Raw genomic sequence first — 12,939 nt, forward strand, 5'->3', positions numbered from 1 at the left:
AACCTGATAATAATGAATTATAATAGTCCAGCCTAGAGGAAATATCAATCAATCAATCAATTTTATTTAAATAGCGCCAAATCACAACAAACAGTTGCCCCAAGGCGCTTTATATTGTAAGGCAAGGCCATACAATAATTACGTAAATTAATGCATGAATTAGTTTTTCAGCATCACTCTGAGACAAGACCTTTCTAATTTTAGAGATATTGCGCAAATGCAAAAAAGCAGTCCTACATATTTGTTTAATATGCACACTGAATGACATATCCTGATCAAAAATGACTCCAAGATTTCTCACAGTATTACTAGAGGTCAGGGTAATGCCATCCAGAGTAAGGATCTGGTTAGACACCACATTTCTAAGATTTGTGGGGCAAAGTACAATAACTTCGGTTTTATCTGAGTTTAAAAGCAGGAAATTGGAGGTCATCCATGTCTTTATGTCTGTAAGACAATCCTGCAGTTTAGCTAATTGGTGTGTCCTCTGGAATCATGGATAGATAAAGCTGGGTATCATCTGTGTAACAATGAAAATTTAAGTAATGCTGTCTAATGATACTGCCTAAGGGAAGCATGTATAAAGTGAATAAAATTGGTCCTAGCACAGAACCTTGTGGAACTCCATAATTAACCTTAGTCTGTGAAGAAGAGATCAAGTGTGACAATGTTATTAAGGATAGAAAAGGAGCCCTTACTTGACACTCTGAGTCCTCGCAGAAACAATTCATACATTGTCTGGGCATCACTGTAATAATACAACATTTGCTTGTTGTCTTCAGTCAGCACCGACCTTCTTGCAAATTCTCCAACCTAATGAAAAAGAGTTCAAGAAGTTATGACCAAACCTTCCTTTACCTCATAACACATCATAACTTATTTCTTTTCTTTCGGCTGCCCCTGTACTTGACACAGGGTTGCCACAGTGAAACCACTATAGATCTGCATCAGGATTCAGCACAAGTTTTCCATTGGCTGTCCTTTCATAACTCATTACAACATTTTTTTTCCCCAAATGTAAGTGATGAAATCAAAGTTTGATTTAACAGGTGACAAAAAAGTGTAGCTATATATTCTGTATTTGAAATAAACACAATGACAGTTTCTGAGAAACAAATCTGAAGATGTAGAACATGGATGTGGTTTTCTGGTGAACCTGTCCTCACAACAGTGTGTTTCTGAAAACAATCAGAAGCCTTTGAATGGTGGAGTAATGATGAATTTGGCAAGTCAGACTTCCCAGCAACTTAGGTGCCTTTGTTGGCAAGGAAGGTGACTTCCTTCATGAGTGTTGCGGTTGTCTTTAAGGACTCCATGGATACTCTGATTGCAGCATTTGAAAAGCTGAGGCAGGAGTTGGCATGCCTGAGTTTGCAATGGTCCTGGATCAAAATCAATTCAATTTTATTTATATAGCGCCAAATCACAACAAACAGTTGCCCAAAGGCGCTTTATATTGTAAGGCAAGGCCATACAATAATTACGGAAAAACCCCAACGGTCAAAACGACCCCCTGTGATTAAGCACTTGGCGACAGTGGGAAGGAAAAACTCCCTTTTAACAGGAAGAAACCTCCAGCAGAACCAGGCTCAGGGAGGGGCAGTCTTCTGCTGGGACTGGTTGGGGTTGAGGGAGAGAACCAGGAAAGAGACATGCTGTGGAGGGGAGCAGAGATCAATCACTAATGATTAAATGCAGAGTGGTGCATACAGAGCAAAAAGAGAAAGAAACACTCAGTGCATCATGGGAACCCCCCAGCAGTCTAAGTCTATAGCAGCATAACTAAGGGATGGTTCAGGATCACCTGATCTAGCCCTAACTATAAGCTTTAGCAAAAAGGAAAGTTTTAAGCCTAATCTTAAAAGTAGAGAGGGTGTCTGTTTCCCTGATCTGAATTGGGAGCTGGTTCCACAGGAGAGGAGCCTGAAAGCTGAAGACTCTGCCTCCCATTCTACTCTTACAAACCCTAGGAACTACAAGTAAGCCTGCAGTCTGAGAGTGAAGTGCTCTATTGGGGTGATATGGTACTATGAAGTCCCTAAGATAAGATGGGACCTGATTATTCAAAACCTTATAAGTAAGAAGAATTTTAAATTCTATTCTAGAATTAACAGGAAGCCAATGAAGAGAGGCCAATATGGGTGAGATATGCTCTTTGCTTCTAGTCCCTGTCAGTACTCTAGCTGCAGCATTTTGAATTAAATGAAGGCTTTTCAGGGAACTTTTAGGACAACCTGATAATAATGAATTACAATAGTCCAGCCTAGAGGAAATAAATGCATGAATTAGTTTTCAGCATCACTCTGAGACAAGACCTTTCTAATTTTAGAGATATTGCGCAAATGCAAAAAAGCAGTCCTACATAGTTGTTTAATATGCGCATTGAAGGACATATCCTGATCAAAAATGACTCCAAGATTTCTCACAGTATTACTAGAGGTCAGGGTAATGCCATCCAGAGTAAGGATCTGGTTAGACACCATGTTTCTAAGATTTGTGGGGCCAAGTACAATAACTTCAGTTTTATCTGAGTTTAAAAGCAGGAAATTAGAGGTCATCCATGTTTTTATGTCTGTAAGACAATCCTGCAGTTTAGCTAATTGGTGTGTGTCCTCTGGCTTCATGGATAGATAAAGCTGAGTATCATCTGCGTAACAATGAAAATTTAAGCAATGCCGTCTAATAATACTGCCTAAGGGAAACAAGTATAAAGTGAATAAAATTGGTCCTAGCACAGAACCTTGTGGAACTCCATAATTAACCTTAGTCTGTGAAGAAGATTCCCCATTTACATGAACAAATTGTAATCTATTAGATAAATATGATTCAAACCACTGCAGCGCAGTGCCTTTAATACCTATGGCATGCTCTAATCTCTGTAATAAAATTTTATGGTCAACAGTATCAAAAGCAGCACTGAGGTCTAACAGAACATGAGTCCACTGTCTGAGGCCATAAGAAGATCATTTGTAACCTTCACTAATGCTGTTTCTGTACTATGATGAATTCTAAAACCTGACTGAATCTCTTCAAACAGACCATTCCTCTGCAGATGATCAGTTAGCTATTTTACAACTACCCTTTCAAGAATTTTTGAGCAAAAAGGAAGGTTGGAGATTGGCCTATAATTAGCTAAGATAGCTGCGTCAAGTGATGGCTTTTTAAGTAATGGTTTAATTACTGCCACCTTAAAAGCCTGTGGTACATAGCCAACTAATAAAGATAGATTGATCATATTTAAGATCGAAGCATTAATTAATGGTAGGGCTTCCTTGAGCAGCCTGGTAGGAATGGGGTCTAATAGACATGTTGATGGTTTGGAGGAAGTAACTAATGAAAATAACTCAGACAGAACAATCGGAGAGAAAGAGTCTAACCAAATACCGGCATCACTGAAAGCAGCCAAAGATAACGATATGTCTTTGGGATGGTTATGAGAAATTTTTTCTCTAATAGTTAAAATTTTATTAGCAAAGAAAGTCATGAAGTCATTACTAGTTAAAGTTAAAGGAATACTCGGCTCAATAGAGCTCTGACTCTGTCAGCCTGGCTACAGTGCTGAAAAGAAACCTGGGGTTGTTCTTATTTTCTTCAATTAGTGACGAGTAGTAAGATGTCCTAGCTTTACGGAGGGCTTTTTTATAGAGCAACAGACTCTTTTTCCAGGCTAAGTGAAGATCTTCTAAATTAGTGAGACGCCATTTCCTCTCCAACTTACGGGTTATCTGCTTTAAGCTGCAAGTTTGTGAGTTATACCACGGAGTCAGGCACTTCTGATTTAAAGCTCTCTTTTTCAGAGGAGCTACAGCATCCAAAGTTGTCTTCAATGAGGATGTAAAACTATTGACGAGATACTCTATCTCACTCACAGAGTTTAGGTAGCTACTCTGCACTGTGTTGGTATATGGCATTAGAGAACATAAAGAAGGAATCATATCCTTAAACCTAGTTACAGTGCTTTCTGAAAGACTTCTAGTGTAATGAAACTTATTCCCCACTGCTGGGTAGTCCAGAGTAAATGTAAATGTTATTAAGAAATGATCAGACAGAAGGGAGTTTTCAGGGAATACTGTTTGTCTTCAATTTCCATACCATGTCAGAACAAGATCTAAGATATGATTAAAGTGGTGGGTGGACTCATTTACATTTTGAGCAAAGCCAATTGAGTCTAATAATAGATTAAATGCAGTGTTGATGCTGTCATTCTCAGCATCTGTGTGGATGTTAAAATCGCCCACTATAATTATCTTATCTGAGCTAAGCACTAAGTCAGACAAAAGGTCTGAAAATTCACAAAGAAACTCATAGTATCGACCAGGTGGACGATAGATAATAACAAATAAAACTGGTTTTTGGGACTTCCAATTTGGATGGACAAGACTAAGAGTCAAGCTTTCAAATGAATTAAAGCTGTGTCTGGGTTTTAGATTAATTAATAAGATGGAATGGAAGATTGCTGCTAATCCTCCGCCTCGGCCCGTGCTACGAGCATTCTGGCAGTTAGTGTGACTCGGGGGTGTTGACTCATTTAAACTAACATTCATCCTGCTGTAAGGCAGAATAAATCAATATGTTGATCAATTATTATATCATTTACTAACAGGGACTTCGAAGAGAGAGATCTAATGTTTAATAGACCACATTTAACTGTTTTAGTCTGTGGTGCAGTTGAAAGTGCTATATTATTTTTTCTTTTTGAGTTTTTATGCTTAAATAGATTTTTACTGGTTATTGGTGGTCTGGGAGCAGGCACCGTCTCTACGGGGATGGGGTAATGAGGGGATGGCAGGGGGAGAGAAGCTGCAGAGAGGTGTGTAAGACTACAACTCTGCTTCCTGGTCCCAACCCTGGATAGTCACGGTTTGGAGGGTTTAATAAAATTGGCCAGATTTCTAGAAATGAGAGCTGCTCCATCCAAAGTGGGATGGATGCCGTCTCTCCTAACAAGACCAGGTTTTCCCCAGAAGCTTTGCCAATGATCAAGACTGTGATACTGGGTTAAGACTTCCTGAATGCCACCATCAGAAGTGTATCACTATGTGGTGAAAGTGTTGAATTTGTAGAGTGATTCTCTTATCTCAGCTGAAGTTGAATGTCTGGTTGATTGCTACCCAGGACTCAAGGCAATACCACGGTATGGTGGATGCTGTGGCACACAGCACCACTGCCTGCTCTCAGACTTGACCTGAGGCTTCTTCCCATTAACGCATTGATAAAAACATATAGTGGCATTTACAAACAGATTTCACCAGTATTACAAGCTCACTCCAATCCACACTGTGCAACATGGACTTATTTAAGCAAGAATCCAAATTAGTTTTATGCAGACTGTAGGATATAACACAGAATTTTGGGAAATTTGGGGAATTTGACAACGTGTCACACAAAATCTGTCACAATACAGACCAGTCAATAACGCTCATTTATGATTGCAGATTGGATAGACTAGGCATTTCTGGGGAGGGTGACACCCCCCCCCACACACTTTATGTTACAGCCTTTTTCCAAAATGGAGTAAATTCATTTTATCCCCTCAAAATTACAACACCCCATAATGAAAATTTGAAATTTTTGCAAATCTATTAAAAAATAAAAACCTAAGAAATCACATGTACGAGTACATAAGTATTTACAGCCTTTGCTCAAAACTTTGTTGATGCACCTTTGGCAGCAATTATAGCCTCAAGCCTTCTTGAATATGATGTCTCAAGCTTGGTGTATCTATCTTTGGGCAGTTTTACCCATTTGTCTTTGTAGCACCTCTCAAGCGCCATCAGGTTGGATGGGGAGCGTCGATGCACAGCCATTTTCAGATCTCTCCAGAGATATTCAATCAAATTCAGGTCTGGGCTCTGGCTGGGCCACGCAAGGACATTCACAGAGTTGTCCTGAAGCCACTCTGATATCTTGACTGTATGTTTGGGGTCACTGTCCTGCTGAAAGATGAAGTGTCACCCCAGTCTGAGGTCAAGAGCACTCTGGAGCAGGTTTTCATCCAGGATGTCTCTGTACATTGCTGCATTCATCTTTCCCCCTTCCTGACTAGTCTCCCAGCTCCTGCCACTGAAAAACATCCCCACAGCATGATGCTGCCACCACCATGCTTCACTATAAGGATGGTGTCTGGTTTCCTCCAAACATGACCCCTGGCATTCACACCAAAGAGTTCCATTTTTGTCTCATTAGACCAGAGAATTTTGTTTCTCATGGTCTGAGAGTCCTACAGGTGCCTTTTGGCAAACTCCAGGCAGCTGCCATGTGCCTCTTACAAAAGAGTGTCTTCTGTCTAGCAACTCTGTCTTGGTCACATCCAGCTCTAGGAAGAGTCCTGGTGGATCCAAACTTCTTCCATTTATGAATGATGGAGGCCACTGTGCTCATCAGGACCTTCAAAGTGGCAGAAATGTTTCTGTACCGTTCCCCAGAATTGTGACTCTAGACAATCCTGTCTCTGACGTCAACAGACAATTCTTTTGACTTCATGATTGGTTTATGCTCTGACATGCACTGTCAACTGTGGGACCTTATATGTAGACAGGTGTGTGCCTTTCCAAATCATGTGCAGTCAACTGAATGTACCCCACATTGACTCTAGTTAAGCTGCAGAAACACCTCAAGCATGATCAGTGGAAGCAGGATGCACCTGAGCTCAATTTTGAGCTTCATGGCAAAGGCTGTGAATACTTACATACCCGTGATTTCTTTCTCTTTCTATGTAATAAGGCTGTAACAAAGTGCTGTGAATACTTTCTGTATGCACGAGAGAGAGAGAAAGACACACACATACACACACAAAACACAGTATGTGTGTAAGTAAATGGTTGCAGTAAACATACAACTCCAGAAAATCTGTAGAAGCTTGGGTTGATTCTCGGATTCCCCTAGAACCTACACAACGAACCCAAAACTGCCTGATTCATTTGTCGTTTTGACTCATTCTGCTTCATTGTAGCTTTAAACCTTTAGCAAAGCCACTGATGATCTAAGGTAGCGTCTTTCATGTACATCGCGCTTGCCACTACTGCTTGGCGAGATGAATGACTAAAGAACGCATTCTCCAACAGAGTATTCCTGGAAATGAGCAAACAAAATAACTCACCGGTATTTCCACTGACTGCAGAGTGAGGTCACATGGTGGTTTGAGGGCTTTTGGCTTTGTTGCAAGCCAGTAGGTGGTTATGGCAGCAAATGCGCCCATGCCCACGAGTGCATTAGCGGGAAAGCTGCGCACATACTGTCGAATGTCTTCCAGCTCGGGAATCCGCAGATGTCTTATGAGTTCCTGAGCTTGCATAGCCTTTGTGCACCAGTGCTGGGGGACAGGAAAGAGGGTTCACTTTAGAAATTTTCAACCATGAATTTACATTTCAAACATCTCTACCCAATTCAGTGATGCATGTCATTAATAAGTTTTAGTTTTGAATAAGATCATTCATTCCTGAGTAAATGACCTCTTTATTCAATAGTTTTTCTGTTTATTGATGGCCTTCAAGTGATGATACTGCACAATGCACCATTTCATCTACAATTACTAACCAATAAAAAACAGTAAAACTGATCATCGAACTTCTGGTCTCATTTACTGATGTACCATAGGTCTGCCTGCTCTGCATTTCTGTTTAATCAATCTCACTATGACATACAAAAAAAAATCCACGTCAGAAGGTAATTTCTTCAGTCTCACTGGTTCATCAGATTATTTATTGAAGATTAAAGTCTCCCCTTTAACAAATACTTACTCAACCATAGAGGGTACGGGACAGTATCTACAATGAACTGGAATTTTCAGTCATTGTCTTGTTTTAACTATGATGGTGTTTTCAAGATGTTCAAAAAAAAATGTTTTTTTTTCCTCCTGTGTTAACCTTGACATACTTTGGTAATCACTTGCATTTCCATGGAGCCCATGATAATGGTGCACATGCACACGAGACATCATAAGGAGGATTTCCAAATGCACCAAGGTCGAGCTGAAGTTATACTATACCGAAGAATCAGAAGAAGAATAATCAGAAGAAGTTTATTGCCATTGCCAGTGAACAGGATTCACAGACTAGGAATTTGCTTCGGTACAATGGTGCAACATTAAGAAGAGATAAAATGCTAGGATAAAATATAACATATGTGTCAAAATAAGATAAAATATAAGATAAAAAAAAGAAATATGAAATATGAAAGGCTGTGTGCAACAGAAAAACAGAGAAACAGAAAAAAACAGTGCAGTGGGAGGAGTGCAATTAAAAACCAAAGTACATTGTCTAAAGTGACCCGTGATAAAATGATAAAGTGACAGAGTTAAGCTTAAGGTGACTGAGTTATGAGGTGTTCACGAGTCTAACGGCAGAGGGGAAGAAACTGTTCTTATGGCGGGAGGTTCTGGTCCGGATGGACCGTAGCCTCCTGCCCGAGGGGAGTGGTTTGAATAGACCGTGTGCAGGGTGAGAAGGGTCAGCTGTGATCCGACCTGCTCGGCCCAGAGTCCTGGAGACGTGCAGGTCGTAGAGAGATGGAAGGCTACAGCCGATCACCTTCTCAGCAGGGGTCACAATGCGCTGCAGTATGTCTGTCCCTGGCTGTGGCCCCAGCGTACCACACCGTGATAGAGGAGCAGAGGATGGACTCGATGATGGCCGTGTAGAACTGCACCATCAGCTGGACAGGCAGCTTGGCCTTCTTCAGCTGCCACAGGAAGTACATCCTCTGCTGGGCCTTCTTGATGAGGGAGCTGATGGTTGACTCCCACTTGAGGTCCTGGGTGATGGTGGTGCCGAGGAAGCGGTGACAGTCCACAGTGGTGATGGGGCTGTTGGTGAGGGCGAGGGAGGGCGGGGGGGCTGTGGCTTTCCTGAAGTCCACGATCATCTCCACTGTTTTCTGGGCTACACTATACTATACTTATATTTCTGCTGATATATACACACATATATATATATATATATATATATATATATATATATATATCTGCTGAAATATAAGTATATTTCTATACTACAGGTGTGCTATGGTTGCTACTGTACACATCACATGATACAAGCCTAGCGCCTTACATCAAAGGCAAACCAGATCATATCTGGAGGAAGTCATGATCTTCACATATTGTCGGCCACGACTTGCACCCTGCCTCACGCCTTATGACGGCTGGGATAGGTTCCAGCCCCCTTGTGACCCTTGATTGGAGTAAACGGATGTAGAAACTGAATGAATGAAGTCAACAAGTCAATTTGTAACAGTGACACTGTGTTTAACTAATAGACTTAAAGAAAACCAAAACTCATCCATCTTAGCCACACTGAATCACACAGCACTTACAAAAAGAAAAAAGCAGCAGCCTGATCCACAGTTCAGTCACAGCCAAGTTCAGTGTTGTAAATATCACAAATGTTTTCATATAAACAAATTACACCATGGGGCGGTTTGTGTTCTTATCTTCACTGTTGACAAAGAAGGAATGTCCAAATAACCAGAAGAAAATATGCCTGCATGTTTATGAAGAAGCTCAAGATTTTCTGATTAAAAAATAAATAAAAAAATCCATGAAATGTGTGGAAAACTCTTTCCAGTCACAAGACCAACCTCAGCAGTCTGAATTAATCATTACTGCAAATTATTCAGAGCACAAAAAATGAATCTGCCATTTTTTAAAATTCTACAACAGCAAATTTGAGCTCTTGGTGTGTATATTGCATGGATAGCTGTATAGAGGTTGTGAGTGACTTTTCATCTACTACCTGTTTTAAATAAAGATATAATTTTAGAGCTATTCCATAAAGCTCTCTGTTGGAATTAAATAAATAAAAGACACTGGAATGGAGAACCATATTGTTCTGATAATAAGACTACCCCCCTCTTTTAAGACATATTTTTGGAAAAAAAGACATTTTTGGAAAAAAGGCCTTCTGAACAGCAATACATTAATTAATTACACTGAGCAAAACTATAAATGCAATATTTTTGCCATTGTGCCCATTTTTCATGAGCTGAGCTCAAAAATCTATAAAATTTTCTATATATCCAAAAGAGCCATTTCTCACAAATACTGTTCACAAATATGTCTGAATCTGTGTTAGTGAGGACTTCTTTGCTGAGATAAAGATAATCCATCCCACCTCACAGGTGTGGCATATCAAGATGCTGAATGTTGTAGTTTTTAGCAAGTCTCCTGAGGAATCCCAGCCCATTCCTCTTTGGTGAATCTCTCAGGCTCCTCCAGATCTGATGGTCTTCTGGCATGAACCTGTGCCTTAAGTTCACCCCACAGATTTTCAATGTGATTCAAGTCAGGGCTTTGTGCAGGCTAGTCAGTAACATTCACTTTGGTATCTGGAGGTAGTTCTTCACCAGGAGCGACATACATTTTGGTTCATTGTCGTGTTGGAAAACAAAGCGACGACCCAGACCCACTTTTGCTAATGACTAACCCATCAAAAAAGGGGCAGCCTTTTTTTTTTCTACCAGCTAGGTGTCAAAATGGCCTGACACACAAACGTGCCTGAAGGCAGTGCACATCCATAACAAAGGGCTCTGTGAACATTTTATTTGGATTTGGGTGTGCCTTTCCTACCAAAAGACAAGGAGAAATCATAGGTTTTTTTTTTCCAATTGTAAATGCTCCAAGCAGAGAGAAGAAAAGTGAGAAGAAAAAAAACACCACTGGACAGAAAGAAAGAAAGACAGAAATTCTGTTCTATAAACTATTCTGCAGCAGAGGTGAATGGTTTACTTTTCCTCCAGAAAAAAATAAAGAATACAAAGAAAAAAAAATGGTAATACGTACTGTACTTAGTTATGGAAGGAAATCAAAAAAAAAAAAAAAAACCCTTCTGCAATACTGTGAGACTGTTGGAGATCTGAAGTCTGGGCCGCCCAGATTCAACTACTCAGAGAACACTGTGAGCCTTTCTGGACAGGATGTTTTCGGCCTTGTCTATACACATACAAAATGATCTTTATTTTCAAATAGTGTTCCATAAACACACCGAGCTTTCAAGATTTTATCTGCATCCACACTAAAACCCTCAAATCAACCAAAAAAGCTGTAGCACATACAGTAGTGTTCAGAATAATAGTAGTGCTATGTGACTAAAAAGATTAATCCAGGTTTTGAGTATATTTCTTATTGTTACATGGGAAACAAGTTACCAGTAGATTCAGTAGATTCTCACAAATCCAACAAGACCAAGCATTCATGATATGCACACTCTTAAGGCTATGAAATTGGGCTATTAGTAAAAAAAAAAAGTAGAAAAGGGGGTGTTCACAATAATAGTAGCATCTGCTGTTGACACTACAAACTCAAAACTATTATGTTCAAACTGCTTTTTTAGCAATCCTGTGAATCACTAAACTAGTATTTAGTTGTATAACCACAGTTTTTCATGATTTCTTCACATCTGTGAGGCATTAATTTTGTTGTTTTGGAACCAGGATTTTGCTCATTTACTAGTGTGCTTTGGGTTATTGTCTTGTTGAAACATCCATTTCAAGGGCATGTCCTGTTCAGCATAAGGCAACATGACCTCTTCAAGTATTTTGACATATCCAAACTGATCCATGATACCTGGTATGCGATATATAGGCCCAACACCATAGTAGGAGAAACATGCCCATATCATGATGCTTGCACCACCATGCTTCACTGTCTTCACTGTGAACTGTGGCTTGAATTCAGAGTTTGGGGGTCGTCTCACAAACTGTCTGCAGCCCTTGGACCCAAAAAGAATAATTTTACTCTCATCAGTCCACAAAATATTCCTCCATTTCTCTTTAGGCCAGTTGATGTGTTCTTTGGCAAATTGTAACCTCTTCTGCACATGTCTTTTATTTAACAGAGGGACTTTGCGGGGATTCTTGCAAATAAATTAGCTTCACACAGGCATCTTCTAACTGTCACAGCACTTACAGGTAACTCCAGACTGTCTTTGATCATCCTGGAGCTGATCAATGGGTGAGCCTTTGCCATTCTGGTTATTCTTCTATCCATTTTGATGGTTGTTTTCTGTTTTCTTCCACACGTTTGTGGGTTTTTTTTGTCCATTTTAAAGCATTGGAGATCATTGTAGATGAACAGCCTATAATTTTTTGCACCTGCGTATAAGTTTTCCCCTCTCCAATCAACTTTTTAATCAAACTACACTGTTCTTCTGAACAATGTCTTGAACATCCCATTTTCCTCAGGCTTTCAAAGAGAAAAGCATGTTCAACAGGTGCTGACTTCATCCTTAAATAGGGGACACCTGATTCACACCTGTTTGTTCCACAAAATTGACAAACTCACTGATTGAATGCTGAGCCCACCAGGGTAAAATTCAGATGATTGGACATGATTAGCAAAGACACACACCTGTCTACATATAAGGTCCCACAGCTGACAGTGCATATCAGAACATAAACCAAGCATGAAGTTAAAGGAATTTTCTGTAGACCTCCAAGACAGGATTGTCACGAGGCACAAATCTGGGGAAGGGTCTGCAGCTTTGGAGATTCCAGTGAGCACAGTGGCCTCCATCATCTGTAAATACAACAAGTTTGAATCCAGCAGGACTCTTCATAGAGCTGGCCACCCATCTAAACTGAGTGACTGGGGAAGAAGGGTCTTAGTCAGGGAGGTGACCAAGAACCCGGTGGTCACTCTGTCAGAGCTCCAGCTCTCCTCTGTGGAGAGGGGAGAACCTTCCAGAAGCACAACCATCTCTGCAGAAATCCACCAATCAGACCTGTATGGTAGAGTGGCCAGATCAAAGCCACTCTTTAGTAAAAGGCACATGGCAGCCCACCTGGAGTTTGCCTAAAGGCACCTGAAGGATTCTTAGACCATGAGAAACAAAATTCTCCGTTCTGTTGAGACAAAGATTGAACTCTGTGGCGTGAATGTCACCTCATATTTGGAGGAAACCAGGCACCATCCATACAGTGAAGCATGGTGGTGGCAGCATCATGCTG

At 40.4% G+C, this 12,939-nt stretch overlaps 1 protein-coding gene across 2 annotated transcripts in view; it reads right to left on the reverse strand.

The window, feature by feature from the left end:
* The window catches only part of acsl1a (acyl-CoA synthetase long chain family member 1a), a 60,441-nt gene that overhangs the window by 23,098 nt on the left and 24,404 nt on the right, over positions 1-12,939 (reverse strand). For both annotated transcript variants that reach the window (XM_034188282.1, XM_034188283.1), the window contains exons 2-3: positions 7,100-7,312; positions 699-813 (exon numbers count right to left, since the gene is read on the reverse strand). In XM_034188282.1, coding sequence (XP_034044173.1) covers positions 699-813; positions 7,100-7,294 — 310 coding nt within the window. In that variant the 5' untranslated portion in view covers positions 7,295-7,312. The remainder of the gene's footprint in view (positions 1-698; positions 814-7,099; positions 7,313-12,939) is intronic.

Source organism: Thalassophryne amazonica, chromosome 15, assembly GCF_902500255.1.
Source record: "Thalassophryne amazonica chromosome 15, fThaAma1.1, whole genome shotgun sequence".
Classification (NCBI taxonomy): Eukaryota; Metazoa; Chordata; class Actinopteri; order Batrachoidiformes; family Batrachoididae; genus Thalassophryne; species Thalassophryne amazonica.